Here is a 20,162-nt window from a genome sequence, read left to right as displayed (position 1 = left end):
AAAGTTAAATAAATCGTCAAAAAACATACCCATAAAAGAGGTGACAAAAAAAATAGATCCATGAAATGGATCGGCGATAGGTCCAAGAAGTAGAGAAAAACTAGAGATAGGAAAGAGGCCCCCGCCGACGCACGATCGCGGCCGCTTCAGCGGGCTCAATGACGAGCGACCGCTGCTGTCGACACCACCGAGGCCTCCGTCTACGAGGGCTCCACGTCACCAAATCTACGAAGCACTGTCCTGGAGGAGAGGAAGATGACAGACACCGCGTCGATCTCGTAGTTGACCTCGTTGGATCGATTCTGCAAGACCTCACCGCCGTCGCCGCTCAGGATGCTTGACACCAGAGGAGAAGAATGCGGCACCGTGCCTATGCTCGTTGGCTGGAGGAGAGAAAGAAGGCGGCAGGATGTCGGAGATTCATCGTGGCCGAGGCGCACGCCACTAGGAAGGGGGCACAGGTGCTGCTCCCCGTTGAAGATCACGCCATCCCGACGAAGGGGGGGCACGTAAATCTATGGGCCGGACTGATCTGATGAAGTCCAATATGCAAAACGGTAGCTGAAAATTCATGTTGGTCAACCACAGTATATAGGGAAATACATACACATACACCAAGTAGTACCGGTTACCCGATTGCAGCATAACCAGGGCCGAAAAGCCAGCACAAGACCGTGGAAACACATGTGAGTGACATCAGGATTTCACATATTTGCCACAAGCACAAAATTTATTTTGCATTTGCCTTTACATGACTAGATGCAGATTAAAATTCAGCAGACGGCATCGCTATAAATTTCCCTGTAACATACGGACAATGTTCAATCGAACAAAGAACAGGAAGAAAAATAGGTTCAGCTTTATATAAATGCTTAAATAATTTGTGGAGTTGTAAATTTTCAAAACAGAAAGAAATCAGAAAATACGGGTCTAAAATATTTAGAATTTCCGATCATGTTGCCGTAATGCAGTAAGCAAGTAACCATACTCCACTGGCGTAAAAAACAGTAATAACAATCAATCTATTAGAAGGCAAATGAAGTCAATACACAAATGAAAAATACCATCACAGGAAGCATTTCAAGGTTTAATGTCAGCCAAAAAATATGATTACTTGTAAATGCTTCATTTAGAATTCAATTATCACATATGATCTGGTTTTGGAATTACAAACAAAAAATGGGATCAGCAGCAATAATATGTTGGGCCGATTATCAATGTTCACCTGGCAAACCTATCCCGGAAGTGCAATTTTCATTAATAGATGACAACATCCAATGGCTATCACCCGTACCAAACGATCATGGCAATCAAGCAAATGCTGTTACAATATACTTACGATAGAACATAATACCTCAAAACATCACCATGACCAAAGTAAACAACACAAGATTCTAGCTGCAATAATAACAATGGTTTCACAAGGTACTCATTAAAGCATGTAAAAAATAGTTCAACAACGGAACCACTAAAGCATGGCAAAAGTTTCTTCTTCAGCAAGAGTAAAACAAATGAGCAGATCACATCCATTCTCTCAACTGCATCAGGAAGCATCTAGATAGAAAAACTACTTCAACAGCCTCACGGAACGACACCCTCAATGCCAAGCCTGCATGATTAAACATAATAAAACTGTTATTATCAATTGATGTGCAGCCTGAGTTATAAAATATAAACATGACATCGAAAACAGAAAACGCAATAAGATAAGCGATCAACGATAAAATTTATCTAACTCAGTGCACACAATCAGTACAAAAATGCACATAGGTAATCACTCTTTTTAAAATGATGAACATTTCGCTTATCTTATTGCGTACAAAAATGCATTTCGCTTTGTTATAATTCTCAGTATCCAATTATTATAATTTAAGTCAAGACTAAGTCAAAGAATATGCTACCAGCCCGCAGTCTCTGTACAATTTAGGTATCAAGACAACTGTATTTGACGCGAGCAACGCAAAACATAATAGATTGGTCAGCACGAAATTTCGCATACCTTCTTAAGCGGAGGGGATCTCAACCTCGCCTTCGTCAATCTCCGTCTGCAGGTCCTTGGGGTCCTTGTTGTCGACGGTGCAGCCGACGCTGACGCAGGTGCCGAGGATCTCCTTGACGGTACCAGACATCTCCTTGGCCATGGAGCGGACCTTCATGATCTTGGCGATCTCGATGACATCGTCAAGGCTAATGTTGCCGCTGTGCTTGATGTTCTTCACCTTCTTGCGGTCCCTCTCGGGCTCCTTGAGCGCCTTGATGACGAGGGCTGCGGCAGAGGGTACGACGGATACCTTGGCCTGGCGATTCTGGACGGTGAGCTTGACGGTGACACGGAGACCCTTCCAGTCCTTGGCCGTCTCCTTGGCGATGTCTTCTCCGATCTTCTTCGGAGAGAGACCGAGAGGACCGATCTTGGGGGCAAGGGACGACGCCGCGCCGACCTCGCCGCCGGTCACGCGGACGTACACCTCCACAATCTGGGACGGGTCGAGCTTGGGAGGCATGGCTGCGAGGTCGGGTAGGCGAAGGCTTGCTGGGAGTGTGGCGGCGGCTGGGGTTGGAGAGGCTAGGGTTTCAGGCGCGGACTTGTATTGAGATTATATACTGTCCAAGGCGGGGGTTAGGGTTTGGTTCGATGGTGTGGGTCGTGCTCGTGGACCAACAGCGTCAGAGTTAGCCCTTTTAGGGATAAAATGGGCTGCAATACATCTATCTGGTTAATCTCAAGGGTTGAATGGGCCGTACCCACTGCCTTTTGAGATTGATGGGCTTGCATCTTTGGAGGAGTTAAAGTCCGTTTAAACACTTAAAATCCTGCTCTCGGGTTCTCAAAAAAAAAACTTAAAATCCTCCTCTCTCAAAAAACAAAAAGACTCCTCTAAAAAAAAAACTTAAATTCCAATCAACACCCTGAACCGGATCAAATCATCCCCTGGCCATGGTTTATCAGCCGGTTCATGTTTTGACTGGGTTTCTTCCGGCTTGGTGCAGAATATTAGTTGTAGCGTTGAGGCCCTGCGCTTTCCTCTCAGTTAGTTTTGGTAACGAAGCAGACTAGCAGAAGAGCAAAGGAGGAGTGGCGTGGCAGAAAATGGCGCATGGCTGGACACAGCCCGGGTCGTAGCCCAACATTTCAGCCCAGACATGGGCATCGGCCTGGAGCATTGCCCACCGTGGGCCTCCCTAGCCTGACAAACTATTGAGAAAAAGCACAGGCGCGGGAGTAAACGACACAAAACCACCTGTTCATCGTGAGATAGGGTTTCAAATAGTTATCGGTTTTCGTTTTAGTTGAAAAAATTTACCGAATTAATGTAACCCTTCACTCACTGGCGTCTAAGCACGTTTCCAACGGATATGGCCCAGCGTGGCTTTGCCAGCGTGCTGTCGTCTTTTCTCTCCTTCCTCCCCACCTAGACCTCCATGCTCCTTCTCCTGCGAGGACGCCGCGCTCGAGCCGCCTCCTCCCTCGCCCAAGCGTTGGCCCTGAGCACCTCCGCGTAGCCCCGCCTCTACAGCGCGTCCTCCTCCCCTGCTCCCCGCGCGGCGCTGCTCGCCTCGCGCTGCCGCGTCGCCGCTCGTGCCGCGCCCCGCTGCTGCTCCGTCGCGCGCTGCTGCCCGTCGCGCTCGGCTGCGCGCCGCTCGTGCTGCTCTGCTGCTCGCGCCGCTGCTCCGCGAGCCGCAGCTCGCCCGCGCGCTGCTGCTGCCCGCCGCTCCGCGCGCCGCAGCTTGCCCGCGCGCTGCTGACCGTCGCGCGCTTCCGCTCGTGGCACTGCTCCCCGGGCGCTGCTGCTCCGCCGTTGCACGCCCCCGCTGTGACAGGGACAGAGAGACTGCAGGGTGGAAGAAGAGACTGCCACGATGGACGCCATGTTGGCCTGACCGGTAGGACATAGCTGTTAGAGAAGTGTCTAGACGCTAGCGAACGAGGGGTTAAATTAATCCGGAGGTTTTTAGCAACTAAAATGTAAACATATACCTAGTGAAATTCTAACCTCTAATGCGGTGGTTTTCTGTAATTTACTCCAAGCGCTCTTCGGGTCGGGGCTGCGGGCACACACCACTCAGAGTGAATGGGAGAAATCGGGTGTTGTTTGGGCGCGGGCTGGGAGCTGCTGGGCACACATCACTCAGAGCTGCTGGGAGCTGGCCGCCGCAGGCCACCGCAGTTCCCCGAGACGGCGTTCTACCATACCAGCCCCTGCGCACCCGCCTCCATGCCAGCCTTTCCCAAAGCTACATCGCGCAGCAGCAGGAGCTGGGAGCGGGTCAGCTGGCCGCCGTCCGCCGCCACCGGCTGACCGGCAACCGCCGGCGATTTTTCAGATTCTTCCTGGCCCGCCTCCATCACAGCCTGCCCCAATGCCTCTCCTCGGCCCCGCCCGTGGCACTGGCTGCTAGCGCTAGATCACGGCCTCGCCGTCCGGCTGTCCCCATGACAGTATGACACCGTCTGACAGTCTTCCCGGCTCGCCACCAATTCTCCAACCTCCATCAGGCAGCACCGCAGCAGTAAAGCCCCCTGCCCCCAATCTGTAAGCCTCTATTGTTTGGCGTAGTCTCTTAGAGCTTCTGTATACAAATGAATTAATCAAATGACCGTAGTGTTGTTTCCATTGATGATTACCCTTCTATGATGTGTTAGCAATTGCGAGGCAACCACGGTACAACGGCAACTCCGGTGGGTAGCCAATCTCCCTGCTGATTCGTTTAGGTAGTGTTTGGTTGGGATAATCATCTTCTCGATCTAAGGGTAATTCTGCTCACGATTTGGGCACAAAAATTGGCTCTAACACTAGCATTCCACATCGACCTCTCTCCTTTGTTCCTTTGGACTTCTGCACGTATATTCAAACCGGGAAACCATGCAAATGCATTACAGGTAAATTATATACTCCCTCCGTCCCAAAATAAGTGTCGTGAATTTGTATAAGATCTTGTACAAATCCACGACAGTTATTTTGAGAAGTTCTAATATTGGTGCTGAATTTTGGATGTTTGGACGTGTGAAAGGTTGCAGGCTTGCAGCTTCTTCATGCGGTTGTACTAGTGAAAGACCCTCATAGAAATTGGCATGAGAGATCGCTAATGAGCCCAAGTGCCGACCATTGCAGCTGCTAGAAGTAAAAGTTGGCCTCATGTTAGTAGTAAACACTGTAGCTGCTAGTGCTGAACAAATTCTACAAAGGATTGATGCTGCGAGGGTTCAAGTTGGAGTATTCAACGGAACCATCAATACGTTGGCATGTTGCTGCAAGTCTGCAACCATTCTAGTACAACTAGCGTTGCTAATGAAGTAGCACAAGTTTGTAACTTCAGAAACAAGTGCGTGTGCTGGGTGTATCTAAGTGGCAATTATGTAAACTATGCAAGTGAAAAATTAATATATGTGGCTATTATGTGCCTCCCCAGGATATATGCAGACTTAAAGTTAGATGCAAGTGACATATATACACTCCAGGCTGTTACAAACAGTGAACATGTGCGGTACATGCACTTCTTGATTGATTTTGTCAGCATATATAGCACAAAATTTCCAACTTATAAAGCTGAGTTCAAATACTATAAAATAAGATGCTGAGTTTTAAACTTGGAAAAATAGATAATTCGAAATCCATGTCCCAAATAACATGAGTTCACATTTAGGAATTTTATATTGTTGTTTCTATCATTCCTTCAGGGCAAAGCAAATTGTTTTGGATCCAGAGCAAATGCAAATATGCATCAAATAAAGGGCAAATGCAAATATGCATCAAATAAAGCACAGCGGAAAGATATAAGTAGTAGGAATTGCTATAACCAATATATATATGATTAACAAGGCAAAGCCTCATCCATATCCGTTCACATACCATTCGACACAACAAAAGCGAATTGACACGAAAAAGAAACAAAAATGTGGAAGAGAACTGACACGAACTGCAGGCTGGTTCAGAGAAACCACGGTTTCACAACCTGACGCTTTCTACCACACACACACACGAAAACTTGAGTTCAATCCACCACATCATTTGGAAATGAAGGCAAAAGCCTAGTTATCACTTCACAACTAGAGCTCCCTCTCCTTTATTCAGTCCCAGCAGATGCATGATGATTCCTTGGCGCTCAGCAATCGACGCCGGCATTGTCGTCAAGCTCTGCAAGCGCGATCCTTGTTCCTTCAGCGGATGTGATTACCTTCTCCCCTTCCTGCACCAGATAGAGTATGCAGCAGCAGTCAGTGTACAGACAACACAAAAATTAGTGGAGATAACATAACAGTATCAACACATGTTTGTCATTACCTTGGCAGCAATAAGCCTCTTCTTGTAGGCGGTCTTAAGCTTCCTTAGGCTCATTTCGTTCCCAAATATCAGTTGCTTCTCCTCCTTTTCGCGCTCTTTCTTGTCCTCAGTGATGGTGACCTTATTGAGGGACTTGGCGATGGTCTCAACGTGCTCAGAAACATTGTCGCCCTCGCTTGATCCTTCTAGCTCTTCAGTGATGGCATAGTCATCCAGGGTCTTCACAACAACATTGACTGCAGAAGAGGGCAGCATTGCCACATGAGAGTCATCACTTTCAGTTTTAGCTTCACTGGAATCTTCGACATTGACATTGTCAAACTCTGCTGACAGATCGGAGCTGAAATCATCATCCTTGGCCTCTGCCTCCAGAATCTTAGGACTGAGCTTGATCACCTCCTCTTCTTCTTCATCGGAATCATAGCAAACGTCAGTGGAGTCGCTCTCCTCAATGGTCTCATCACTATCTGCATCGACTATGAGGTCCTCCTCATCAAGTTCATCCTCCTCACTGCTCTCTCCATCGAGTTCATCTTCTGCCAGGTCAGCCTTCGGTAACTTTTCAGCAGTGATTTTCTTCTCCTCACTGATGTAATCTCCCTCTCTGGTCTCATAGTCTGCCACAGAAGCTGGGATCGCCTTGGTAGGTGCTTCAGCAGCGTCACCAGTGGAAATGAAATCATCTTCCTTCACGGCTTCAAGGGCGGCCACTTCTTTCTCTTCACTGGCACGATTTATCTCGTCAGTTATCTCCATCACTGGTGACCAATTGCCAGAGCCTTCAGCATCTTCAGTTGATGCATCTTCAACGTTCTTGATGGCTGGTTCAGGTGCCGCCTTGGAAAGGACGCCAAGGATTGGTGAATCCCCCATTGCTGGCAAGGGAGTACACTTCTCAGAACTGAAAAGCTCCTGTTCCACCTCAACTGCAGCGTCTGTTGCATCATGGTACATAATTAGCGAATGGAAAAATGGAAAAACAAAGAACAGACACAATTTAGACAACCAAAGTATGGGTAAAGCAAATACATGGATGGATTTTGGGGATGCCACAATTCAGTCCTAGTCACTAGTGGTAAAGCAAGGAACACAAGGACATATTGCAGAAAGCAACAACTCAAAATGTAGAAGAATTAACTGCATTTTGAGTTGTTTGTGATGAAAAGTTCAGTCCTAATGACTACCATATAAGCAAGGAACACCTGAACATATTTCAGAAAGCAACAACTCTAAATGTTGATCACTACAGATAAATGGATTTAGTTTGTGATGAAACAAATGAAGAATTTTGGAAAGCCACAATCTAGAGTCTTAATCAGTACAGATAAACAACAAACAAATGGATGAATTTTGAAATGCCACAATCGTCATAATCAGTACAGATAAATCAAGGAAACAGATGAATGGACTCTGAATTATCTCACCTTCCTGGGGATTGGCAGCATCCTCCTCCATCACACCTTCCCGTGGCAACGTAGATCCCATCGGCACAACAGAAGAATTAACTGCAGAAGCACAAAATCGCATCAAAAACTGCATTAAACAATAACAGATTCGAATTACAGTGACGATTCGAATTCAGACAATAATGGAAATCAGAACAAATCTCACCTTCCTGACCCTGCTCTGGTTCAACCTCCTTGCAGTTTCCTTCTTCCAGAGGCTTTGTAACTTCCTCGTACTTGGGGTCATCACATTTCTCGTCAGAGGCAACCTCTGCATTAACAGAAAACTCAAGTCATATACTGCCTCCAAGCAATCGAACAACCAAACAAACAGATCAGAGAAAGCGAATCTCCCTCACCTTTCAGCTCTTCTTCCTGCACCTTCTCCTCTTCCGGTGCCGCCACAACCTCCTCATCCTGATCCAAATCAATCATCACCTTCGATCTCGCAGTCTTCCTAGTTGATCTCTTTGTAGTCGACACCTCGACCTCCAGCGGCGCCGCTGCCTTCCGAGCCGCCGACCTTTGGCTCCTCCGAAGGGTATCAGCCGCCGGAGTCGGGATGGGCGCGGGAGTGGCACGCGCGCGGCGGCTGGTGCTGCGCAGCGCCACGCCGGGGGTCCTCACTATCTCCTTGATGAGATCTCGCTTCACCTCGTCGTCGCCTCCCTCGACGTCCATCCGGATGGCCTCCGGCGACTTGACCGACACGCGGCGGCCGCGTGGGAGCGGGCTCCCTTGCTGCTGGTCCTCCCCGACCGCCGCCGAAGCCCTCAGAACCGACTTCATCGCCGATTTGCCTGGGGTCGGGAGGCAGAGCGTGGTGCCGATCTCGTCGATCCCAGCCACCTAATCCGCAACGAACACCCATATGAGAAAACGCCCAAAATCATCGACCGAAATCAACGACAACAATCCCGCAACGAACCACCCGCGAGAAAGAGAAAAAAAAACATGAATCGGAGGGGCGAAACTTGGGACGACGCCTTACCGAGGGGAGGGACTGCAGGGCCTCGGCCATGGCGACGTTGCTCATGTTGGCGCGGACGCCGTTGAGCTTGCTCAGCGCCTGTAGCTCGCGGCGTGAGAGGGTGCTGAAGTCCATGGCCGCCATCGCCTCCATCTCTGGATCGTCTCCTTCCCTTATCTTACCTACCTTCTCCCGATGTGACGCTGTGGATTCGTGGATGGCGAAATGCTGAGATGCGGCGGAACAATTGGGGGGCGAGGGTTTATATAGGAGCGGCCGGGTTCGAGGAACTTGACCGTTGGGGGGAGGGGAAAGGAGGCGGCGCTCCTCCTCAGCTCTCTCGCCTAGGGTTTTCTTTTCAGGCTTTTTTTGAATGTTTGAACTTGGTCAGGTCACGTGGCGGTTGTGGAGAACTCGGCGTACTATGCAAGCCGTTCGGTGCGAGCGCGCGGGGCTGTAGCTGCATGTGGGCCCAGCCGGTCAGGGAGGCGCTTAAGCACGCGTCTCCAGATCTGCACGACGAATTTTTATTTTACCAGGTGTTGCGAGTCTCGCTGCCATGCGGGGTCCGTGATTGCGTGACGTTTGAACACGATTCATTTTGCAAATATGGAAGGCGTTGATTCTGGAGAGCCCAAGGCCCGAGGGGTGAAAGGCTTTGAAGTCTTTCCTCTTCGGCCGGAATGGAGATCATTTCGCTATTCGTTGATTGAATTTTTTTTCTTTTTTTTTCAGGGAAGATATTCGTTGATTGATGGGCAACCACATTACTTGCTGACGAGGCAACACGGGTGTGTTTAGTTCATGACAACTCATGCTCTATCATTACCAGCCATTCTTTTCAAAATAAAGAAATTACCAACCATTGGCTAGCAAATGCTAATGGTTAAAAATTTCTTAGTCCTTGGTTGGCCAAAATTTTAACGAAAATTGTGAAAGAGAATGTGACACGGCGGCAAGGCAAATTTACACAACCCAACATATTCGTCACCTCAACGGCTCTGATAAACGGTTCGAGAAATGAGCTCATTTTCGTGGGTGAAAGGAGAACCGAATTCGTTGGCGCCGTGAAAATAAATTAATGATGCTCTCTCTTTTCCCCACGTCTTCCATCTCAGATACGGACCTATTTGGATTTGCTCGATTATATTGAAGTGCTCAGCGGACGTAGAATCTTATTCCTCGTTCAACACTGGAAAAGATCAAGTGATCGAGAGTAGACACATAGAACGGTCTCCCTTATGTACAGAAACCATTGGCATTCACAGAGAACTGTCAGTTACTGACTGTACATAGATTTACCATACTACAGTGCACAAGGACACGTACAGTTGTTACCTGGTCGCATATGTACAGAATACAACACTTTGTTACTCCCTGTATCTAAATAGTACTAAATCCTAGTACCTTTTCCAAAGCATAAATCCTGCTTTCTTCGATTATTTTCCACAAATGGACTATACATTTGAGATTTTAATATTTCTACCAATCTTCAGTCTGTTGCATCCTTGGATGGTTGGTAAGAACTCGAGAACCAAACTGATCAATTACCCTGAGAAATGTGTGAGAGGACACCGCAACTACGTCCTCACTTCAACTATATCCCCATCCTTAAGCTCGGTTTGAGGCTGCACAAGTTGACCATTGACCCAAAGCAGCTTACCGTCGACACCCATTCTTCTACCAGCGTCCGCGGCTGTGCTGCCAGTACTCATTCTCATTATCTTCCCGTACGGCCAGCAGATGATTGCTACCTCATGAAGGATTGGTTCGGTGAGCGTTCTTGCGCCAAGACTTCTCTCCGCCCACGATGCTCCACGGCGTACTTGCTCCTCCCATTGAAGCATGGTCCTGAGCAAATGCACCTATGGGGCATATTGAACGAACAATGAGAATTGAGCTGTCCTTCTACAAAATAAGGTAAACATGAGAGATGGATACCTTATTGTTGATGGGATCACTCAAGGGAGTAGAGCTTGGAGGGTAAGAAGTTGGTCTATCAGCGTTGCTCGATTCAGATGTCAGAGTGGAGGTTTCTTTACCCTCAAATACTGCAGAAACAACCATCCAGTATTCATCCTCTTCCTCTTCTGTTAAATCGATTATTTGAATAAATGTTGGCAGAAGTCTCCCAAATTGGTCTTGCTGCAAAATAAATTATAGGTGTACAGGATATTAATCAACCATATAGGTCATAATGATCTATTAGGGCAGAGAGCCAGAGACAGTGATTTAACATCAGAACTCAAACTTTCAGACCAGGAAACTTTTCTATCACATGCACAACTAGTCCATATTAAAAAAAAACTCGATATTTGAAAAGACAGTTCAAAAAAAAGGAATGCAAACAACCCAAGAAACAATTTAATAAAAAGTAGTAATGTTTCACAGTTTCAGCCATGCGAACCTTATGGAATATACCATCTCGGCATAGTGTATACTTCTCAAGGTTTGTTGACCAGTCACCATGCCCTGGCGCACACCACCATTTCTCAGTAACCTGAAACAAGTTTGGGTATTAGATAGAAATTAGGAATTCCTCTCATGCAGAATCCATCAAGGAAATCTGTTATCATCAGATTAACCTTCTTATGAAGTCTAGCATAAGCTTCCCAACGCTCCAACTGAAAGGAAGATCTTCGTTCAGCTACATCTTCAGAAGCTTCATGGGTAAAATGCACCGCAACAAGCAATTCTTTCCCACCTTTATCTATGCTGTAAATCAACTGGCACAATCAGATATCAGCTGCAATAATGCTCCAAAATAAACAACAAAGTCTGTTTATAATTGAGTTGAAGCCATACCTGACTATGACAGCTGCCAGTAAGTGATTACCATCAATTCTGAGGACTGGATGCCCCACTTTTATAGAGGGTATACTGTCTTTTACATAACTTTCATCTTCTGAAGAGCTTGATGCATACGATGTACTCTGACTTATCTTGTTACTCATGCCACTTCTGGTGTCAACTTTGCTCTCCTTATACAACCAGTGAGCAGCAAGTCCATATTCTGCATACTCATGCATTCGCTGTGGGCAACAACTTCAGAAGGATCAGGACAAACTGCCAAAAAAATTATTCAAACAAAAAAGGAAGACGTGTCTTATCTACCTGGGTCCTAATTTGGACCTCCAGCGGTGAGCTATCAGATGCCTGAACTGCTGTATGGAGTGACTAGAACAGAGAATAACCACCAGTAAATTAATTGATTTGACAAGAGGGTCAAGATTCAACTCTAAGCCCATTTATGGTATAACGGCACAATACTAGCTTGGGCAACTATAGCATCACCAGTGCAAAACTAAGCATGCTGGATTTTTTTACTGTATTACTTCATCCAATTGACATTACTACCTATCAATGCAGCGGTTGAGAATACCACATATCATGCATGATATGTTTAATTTGGTACCAGGTGACGCTTACTTGGTAACCACTACCCTTAGGGTTGATAATGTAGTCATCAAACTCCCCATCGATTGGAGTCCATAGCCTGCACATACGGATGAAGCAGGCAGTTTAAAATATGGATCTTAAATCAGACAAAGTATGTGGTTCACAAGTACACATAAACAAGTTGGTACTAAATGATACATCAAATAAAGCATTTATTTGGTCGAGTAGGAAATTTTAACATGTCTGGACCTTGTTAACATGGGTAGCTCCAGACAAATAACTAAATTCACTAGAAACCTGTGTACTATGTCAAGGATGCTGTAGCAACTCCTGACTGCAGGTCCATGCAATGCACCGTTTTTGTCTCCGACAATCACCCTCAACGCACGAGCATCGTAGACTTGTCTAATGCCTACATGTTTCCTTTCCATCTGTCGATAAAAAATGCATCAATAATTAATGACACCATCATGCAGAAGACAGTTTCATGAATTTGTTTTTCATTTAGGCTCACAATTCATGAGAGGTCATAATACTGATCACCTAACATACTACTCCGTCCGTTACTAAATGTAAGTATCAAATAAGTATTCTACAATATCAAATAAGTATACTATGAAAATATATCATGATGGATTTAATAAAACTATTTTAGAGTCATAGATGTTGGTAGATTTCTCTATAAACTTGGTCAAAGTTTAAGAAGTTTGACTTAGGACAAAGCTAGGACTTCATACATTTAGAAACGGAGGGAGTATGTTACATTTGGCACCGTAAAAACATCTTCAAATACCCGTTAATACTTAATAATATATTCTTCCAAAACTATAGATATAGATTGTGACTAACAGATCTTAGCTTACTACTTGATATTTTCATGACCCATGAAGAAAAACAAAAGGTTGACAGACTGTGATACATTGATCGCCTAACAGAGTATGTTACATTTAGCACAGTAAAAACAAATAATGGCTTGGCTTAATTACCATTAACCATAACATATTAGAACCACTGATGTTTTATTGCTAGCCCATCAAATATATCCCTCTAATTAGATCTTGACCGTTAAATATAAGATTTAATTGCCTAAATTATACTGATGATGTGGATCAACATGGGGTTTCCCCTCGGGCACCCCTTATTGTGTTTTAGTATATAACAGACAGAAGTAATTGACTAATGGTACCTTACAGTAGATACTATACAAGCTCTTGAGTCTACTTGACAAAGTAACTTCCATCCCGGGTATATACCTGAAGGAAATAGCGTAATTCAAGATTGAGAACCTCAAGACTAGTAGTAGACCCACGGACATACACGATTAGAGCCAAAGTTAGGCTCATAGATAAATACACAATTAGAGCCAAAGTTAGGGATTCTTAAAATAACTAAGATCTGAACTTACGACGTTGTTATAAGCAATTCCTGCTGAAGTTCTTCTTCACAAGCTGCTAAGGATGTTAATGCAACAGCAGCGTCATCAACAATCTTAGGCTTTTTGGATGCTTCAGAACTACTTTGGAGATTATTAAGGAAGTCAGAGCGCCTTCCCCGATCCAAAAAAAGGTCAAATGGCAATACAGCTTGCAACAGATCCTGCAGTCAAGGAAGGATTTATAATAAAATATGATATCAAATATCACAAGTGGTCACCTTACCAAGTCAAGGTTAATGAGAAAGGATTTATTGAGTTCACTTCATACATATCTTTATGAGGAAATGGTGTTTATGAGAGGCAATAGAAATGAAAATGTTGCGAAATATCTACAGACTACAGCTAATGTTTGTTAAGAATGTGTGGCTAATGAACATATTCATTTACTTGAACTCACCTCCATATTTGGTTCTTCTTGGTTTTTTGAACTATATAAGTCATGGGTGGAAGTTGCATGCACTTCCTTCGTCGAAGCAAGCAAATCACTTCTGATTGATGACCTTCTCATGCTTTTATCTTTGTTGGTAGACTTCCACATCGAAGTAAGTTCAGATCGTATTTTCTGGAAAACTTGGGGCTGCATGCATTTGACAGAGATAGGAAACAATTAAATATAACAATATACACAATAAACAGAAGCTATTACATAGTAAATTTGTACAAAAAGAAAAGGTAACATGAAAAACTCATTGCAGATGCAAGACCCTGGTAGGAATAATGAGATGAAGAGGATCAAAACAACACCATAAGCCCAGTACTGGACCTAGTGGGAGGCCCCCCAACCCCCATATGATACGGATGCAAGCAGTATTCCGCATACAACCCACTTCTAGTTCAATTTCCAAATCTTCTCGTCAAATTTTCAACTAACAAGTCTCTAATGGCCTATAAGAGGGATCCCGCTTGCATCCCATCCATATGAATATGATCATGTACAAAATCAGTGCATGAGATCTCCTAATCACTTTGGCCCCTTTCGATGCACGAATTTTACTAATTGGTACGCACAAACATAATTTTAAGCATTTTGGTCCAGTGGTGAAAGAGATCTAGTCGACCACAAGCATGCATTACAAAATGGCTCCTAACATCAGATCAACATATTTGAGAAACCCATCCAGTGGTGTGACATGCAAACAAACTTTGCACCAGCATTCATGTTAAATAAATATAACTGAACATAGTATCTCTTGAAATTTGACCACAACAAATACAAGACATAATGCCCGCCTAGTAAGTATCCAGCATCAAGTAAAGCCAAAAAAGTATCATATTGAAAATATTACAGATTAACAAAATAACATTTAGGAGCCAAACGATATGTTAAAGAGAGAGAAAAAAAATAACCTGAAGGACAGCAAAGCATAAATCTTCTAGCTCCGCTTTCAAAGCCCATACTCCCAATCGAGAAGCAAGTGAGCACCAGACAGCCAATGTCTCTTGAGCAACAGCTTCAGCTTTGGGGATGGGAAGAGCATAGCTGAAATACTGCTTTCAGTAATGCACAACCATTTACATAATCCAATAACTATTTGATAGCATACTTAAGTTAAAGGTAGTAACATTTCAATAAATAAAGGACATGTTCAGATGTGGGTATTTAGGCACCTAAAGGAGAAGCATGGACTAAGGCTGCGTTCTTTTCGGCTTTTAGGACCGGCTTCTCCTAGAAGCTGCTCTCACCTAGCTTCCTGGAGAAGCCGAATCTTAGATTTAGCTAGGTTTCCAAAGTAGTTTAGGCCAAACTAGTTTGGTAGCCTAATCAAATTTAGGTTGCGGCTTCTACAGGAAGCTGGGTGAGAGCAGCTTCTCAGAGAAGCCGGTTCAGAAAGCCGTAAAAGAACTGGCCCTAAGTTGAGCTGTGTTATGATGCCGATGGGCACAAATGATTCAGGCGAAAATACACAGTAAATTAAAGATCGGCACAAACCAAAAAAAGGGTACTAGTATATAAGCTTAGGCCTAGGGCTGAGCCAAGGAGTATGGATACTGTATTGTTCCTTGTCTTGAGATTAGTATATTATATAAGGACTCACCTTCATTCAACGGCACATGGTAACAACACAAAACAAAATCACTAGAATTCTATTCTCTAACCTATCCATTATTTTTAACACAAAACCTGATTTATTAAATTTAGTTTCCTAGTTTCCGTTGTGTTTAAATGGTTTATTCCATCACTGGTTCCAGCACTTGGGTTTTAGGCTTGCAAGGTGACACAGAAACTTCTGATGACAATCATTTGGAGCTCACAAGAACATGGAGATATTTTGAAATGATGAGCAAAAAGAAAGTACAGCAATGGAATCGCCAGACAAAATGATAGATACTTCAGAATAGAAAACATGTTTTACATGTATGGCAAGTTAAATACAAATGAGAAGCCAAAAATGACATACATTGTTCGCATATTGTGCAAGCGGTCTGACAGCTTGATAAGCACCACACGAGGATCATCGACCATTCCCAATAACATAGCACGCAGATTGTTTGCCTGACTGACAACAGGAGGATAATCAATTCATGCTTTTCTGCCAACTTGATTTTTTTATTGAAATATGTCTGTGTTATTTGGAACCACTTTCATTAACAAGCAAATGATAGGAGAGGAGTGAGAGCATTGGCAATCTCTAAGAGTAGCTTAATAACACATCATCACTACACACTACAATCTACAGGAAGGGAACATACTTCTTCTGAAGTAAGAGTGCTTCCGTCAGTGTTTTTTTGCCGATGCCTGCGCAGTAGCTGCGATGTTACAGCCAATTGTCATGGACAATAACAAAACATGTTTAAGGGAAAGTAAGTAATGTCAACACAAAAGCATTCCGCAATGCAGCAACTATGGTGTTTCAAAAGACCAATGGGAAGGGATGCACTGCGTTATGCAAGGACAGAGGGAACTGGCATGTATATGGTGTCTGGAGCCAATAGACTGAAAATTAGACATGATTCCGCATCTGGTGAAAATGGACTCAATTGGAACTTAAAAGGGGTGGGGATATCATAGTAACTGCATTCATGAACCACAAACTGCTTTAGTAATACTAGCACTGGTATTTACACTGTATGCTTAAAGAGCATGTTGTATTACCGTTTCTCATAAAATCAAATCATACATGCCTGCTCTTGTCTCAATGGTTTGTGCCAAATTAACAAGTGGCACGGGCTAAAGGTGAACAAGCCACCACCATTAACTGAGATCTTTCTAGGAGTAATGACAACATGCATCGTGAAATAATAAGCAAAACTGTTATATCAATCATTTATTCATAGGTTCAAGTCGAATTAGTATATCTTGAACATTATTATTCACATCCCAAAATAGTGGCATTCAGATAGCGCTTATGAATCTATGCCAGCACTCAGCAGACTTGGACGCTTTACTATCAGTAACATATGCATTACCTGATTTATGTAGCTTAATTTTGAAACACAAGATACCAAACTTGCAACATCATTCCCAAATTGCTCTTCTATGCTCTTCAAGCTCTCAGTTGTATCATCAATAACATCATGAAGAATGCCAGCAACAACTGTATTGATTGCCTACATGACATGCAACGGTGGAATTAGAGAAGAAAGAAGTGAAGCGTTCATCAATTAGAGCCTGTGAAAAACATTGATGCAATATGGATATACAAACGAAAGGACATCATAGGCATACTCTTTCTCCAGTGGATGGGACCAATGCAGCTAAGATTTTCCCAGTATGTATGCAGTGTGTAACATATGGGTCTCCTGTTCTCCTAAATTGCCCAAAGTGAGCTGTACTTGCGAATACAATTGCTTTCTGAACCTGTATCACATGATTGAGAATGTCAAACTAAAGAGTAAAAAAATGATAAAGCTCAGGTGAACAAATATTTCTGGCAAAAACTTGTTAAGAATGTCTCTACAGCTTTAACACCTTTGGATCCTCAAATATCTGGTATCCTGTCACCTCCACTCCTTCAAATACAAGAGTATCTGCATGTACACAGCAGAACAAAACTATGAGATAGGCAAAAGATAGAATACATATCTTACTTACATGGGCGCAGGACCAGTGTCATAGAATTGGTTATTGGCTCATTGCAGCAGCAATGTTAACTAAGCAATAAGCATCAAACCAGATCTCTACTTTATCATGTATCATGTTACACTGCTAGATCCAATCTAAAATGGTCTGCATTGCATATTTCTTATTCTTTTCTTACTGAGAGAAGGAAAATGCTTTATAAATTATGGAAATCAGTTTCATTACAATCGCTAAGCACAACAGGAACAATACTGGTAGTACATGCAATAACCACACACCAAATTGACTCCCCCGACATGTTTGCTTAGCCAAATCATGAGCTACTATATTACACTCCCTTCTGAAGTTCTGATATGGCACACTTTCACCTGCGAGAAGAGAGGTCTGTTCACCAGCTTTGATGTCAAAGCATTAATGATGGTAAGGCAATCAGACGCGAGGACCAACAAGCTTCCACTTCTTTGGACGTCGTGGCGTGAAGAATTCGCGACCATACGGAAGTAGAATCTTACCCGGCTATCCCAATACTCGCTTGCCTAGTCGCCCACATTCCGCAATAAAGGTCCCATCTATGTTTAGCTCTTAACCCAGGTTCTGGTGGCCCCTCCAAACAATTCAAGCAAGCCAACAAATCACTTCCAGTCTAAACAACCTTAGACAAAACAATTTAGATTGTCTATGACGCGATCAGTAAAAGCTATCGCACCTACGGAATGAAAGCATGGAGATATGACTCCTAATTGCACACTGCGGCAACTAACATTGTATGCATAGAGAGGGCAACTACCAGGCAGCTGCTCGATGCGAGGCCAGAGGAAGTCGACCTTGGTCGACAGGCACGCCCCCGAAGCGATTGCCACGGCCGAAACCGCCAGCTGCGCGATCGTTGACGCCACGGCGGCGTGCCCCGCGCCGCTGCTCCCCCCGGCGACAGCGGCCGCCGCGATCACCTCCCCGGCCCCCACGAGCGCGGCCGAGGCCACAGCGAGCCGCGGGACCACGTGCTCGAGCACGCACCCCAGCCGCATCCGCGCCCTCCTCCGCTCCCCGCGCGCCAACGACGCCGCGGCGCCCGCCGGGAGCAGCACGAGGCGGCGGCCGAGCATGCCGGCGTCGGCGGCTGACGTGGACGCCGGCGAGGGCGTCATGCGAATCGGGCGGGGCGCTGCTCAGGCCTTGCGCGGGCGGGGGGCGTTTCTATCTCATTCTCGCACGGGCGGCGCGTGAGTGGCGACGAGGAGAGGTGGGGTGACGACAGGTGAGGCCGCCGAGGCGTGTTGGGTTTGTGTGGCTGCTCCCTGCCTCTCTTTTTTCTTGGCTTACCTCGATCCTTTGGTTTCGCCTTTTGTTGCTCTTATCCTCGTATCCTGTACTGCTTTAAGAGTTTCCCAGACGTAATTCGATTTTTTTTTCTTACTCGCACCATTTCAAAATACACGGTGAATAACTAATTTGACTACTGTATATTTTTTATACTCTAATGAAAAACAAATTATGAAAAAATATTGACATATACAATGTCAAATCGAGATATTATGGAAATATATGTAGCAATGATTCTAATGACCTTGACTTGGATCCATAGATGTTAAATAATATTTTTTTAAGGTTGGTTAAATTTTAAAAATGATAGTCAACAAAAGTTACAGAGGTTACATTTTTAAAACAATTGGAGTAGTTAACGAGATGGCAGTCTTCGCTCTCTTTATTATATGAGCACGGTGCCTTTACTGTTAACATTGGGTAAGGCGCTTCTTCTCACATCCGACTTCAATATTGGTGTCTTTTCTGCTCATATCGTCACCATCCCGTCGGCCAGCCCTCGAACTGCACTCCCTCGGTTCCAAGATATTTGAGTGCATAATTTTTCTCAGTTTTTCCAAATTGTAGTTTGTTTTTATTTGTTTACAACTGTGAGCATTAACGCATGCGCTTTTCTCGTGTGGACATTAACTCATGCACATTTATGTCATGTTTCCTCGTGTTAGGACGGATGCTTTTCAAATCCAGTTGGTGATTTTTCCATTGTCAACCTTCGCTCTCTAAATCCTAGACAAAAAAAATGGAGTATCACCCTCTTGCCCCCACCAACCCCTGTCTTGCAGCTTTGCGCTTCTCTCTCGTAATTGTCGTTGAAAACGGCTTTGTGGTTGCCATTCAATTGGAAAATCTCTGCCACTCGAACGGCGAGACCATTGCAGAGGGAAAGTTGGCTGCACACGACGACGTGTTAGCTGTCGTCGAGGTGCTACACGGCTGGCATACCGTGGCCATGATTGGTCTTGCATGACTCATGTAGGGCGTAGTGCGAAGAAGCGCGACAATGGTTGAGATTGAGAAAGGGCATCACGTACATAGCATGGTGCTCTTTTTTTGTTTTGAAATGAACGCTCACATTCCATTTAACTTGTAGGCGCGACGAGATTGTCATCCACAGACGTAAAACATGTTTTTGAAAAGGAATCATCACGATCACTTCGTCACCCCAACTTCACCAACACATGAGCATGCAGCTCCTGGTCAGTCGTCCTCGGCTCTGTTTTTTGTTTTTGATTTTGTTTTGAGCAAATTGATTTTTTTTGTCCCCACCTCTTTGCTGTCTTTTTTT

The 20,162-nt window shown here is 44.6% G+C and overlaps 3 protein-coding genes and 1 long non-coding RNA gene across 4 annotated transcripts; all 4 read right to left on the bottom strand.

Moving 5' to 3' along the window:
* Positions 1 to 1,257: 1,257 nt before the first annotated feature.
* Positions 1,258 to 2,594, bottom strand: LOC100839822 (60S ribosomal protein L12-3). Its single transcript, XM_003570115.4, has 2 exons — positions 2,000 to 2,594; positions 1,258 to 1,609 (listed from the first exon to the last, which is right to left on the bottom strand). The coding sequence occupies exon 1, from the start codon at positions 2,502 to 2,504 to the stop codon at positions 2,004 to 2,006; it is 501 nt and encodes a 166-aa protein (XP_003570163.1). The 5' UTR covers positions 2,505 to 2,594; the 3' UTR covers positions 1,258 to 1,609; positions 2,000 to 2,003.
* A 3,183-nt stretch (positions 2,595 to 5,777) lies between these two features.
* LOC100835027 (nucleolin) lies at positions 5,778 to 8,905 on the bottom strand. Its single transcript, XM_003572802.4, has 6 exons — positions 8,721 to 8,905; positions 8,089 to 8,578; positions 7,896 to 8,000; positions 7,709 to 7,789; positions 6,285 to 7,219; positions 5,778 to 6,189 (listed from the first exon to the last, which is right to left on the bottom strand). The coding sequence occupies exons 1-6, from the start codon at positions 8,850 to 8,852 to the stop codon at positions 6,106 to 6,108; spliced, it is 1,827 nt and encodes a 608-aa protein (XP_003572850.3). The 5' UTR covers positions 8,853 to 8,905; the 3' UTR covers positions 5,778 to 6,105.
* Positions 8,906 to 9,916: 1,011 nt separating this feature from the next.
* Positions 9,917 to 18,822, bottom strand: LOC100839209. Its single transcript, XM_010237545.3, has 18 exons — positions 18,342 to 18,822; positions 17,444 to 17,502; positions 17,201 to 17,332; positions 16,942 to 17,082; positions 16,225 to 16,281; positions 15,933 to 16,027; positions 14,881 to 15,013; positions 13,931 to 14,110; positions 13,504 to 13,694; positions 13,285 to 13,351; positions 12,396 to 12,529; positions 12,129 to 12,195; positions 11,814 to 11,876; positions 11,505 to 11,731; positions 11,285 to 11,414; positions 11,107 to 11,199; positions 10,641 to 10,844; positions 9,917 to 10,564 (listed from the first exon to the last, which is right to left on the bottom strand). The coding sequence occupies exons 1-18, from the start codon at positions 18,700 to 18,702 to the stop codon at positions 10,280 to 10,282; spliced, it is 2,619 nt and encodes an 872-aa protein (XP_010235847.1). The 5' UTR covers positions 18,703 to 18,822; the 3' UTR covers positions 9,917 to 10,279.
* On the bottom strand, positions 17,733 to 18,335 carry LOC112271740. Its single transcript, XR_002965056.1, has 2 exons — positions 18,067 to 18,335; positions 17,733 to 17,922 (listed from the first exon to the last, which is right to left on the bottom strand). It is a non-coding gene; the product is annotated as an uncharacterized LOC112271740 (long non-coding RNA).
* Positions 18,823 to 20,162: the final 1,340 nt, after the last annotated feature.

The sequence above is a fragment of the Brachypodium distachyon genome, chromosome 3, assembly GCF_000005505.3.
Source record: "Brachypodium distachyon strain Bd21 chromosome 3, Brachypodium_distachyon_v3.0, whole genome shotgun sequence".
In the NCBI taxonomy this organism is placed as follows: Eukaryota; Viridiplantae; Streptophyta; class Magnoliopsida; order Poales; family Poaceae; genus Brachypodium; species Brachypodium distachyon.
Note: the sequence above shows the minus strand (reverse complement) of the source record. Positions and strands in the feature narration are given on the sequence as shown.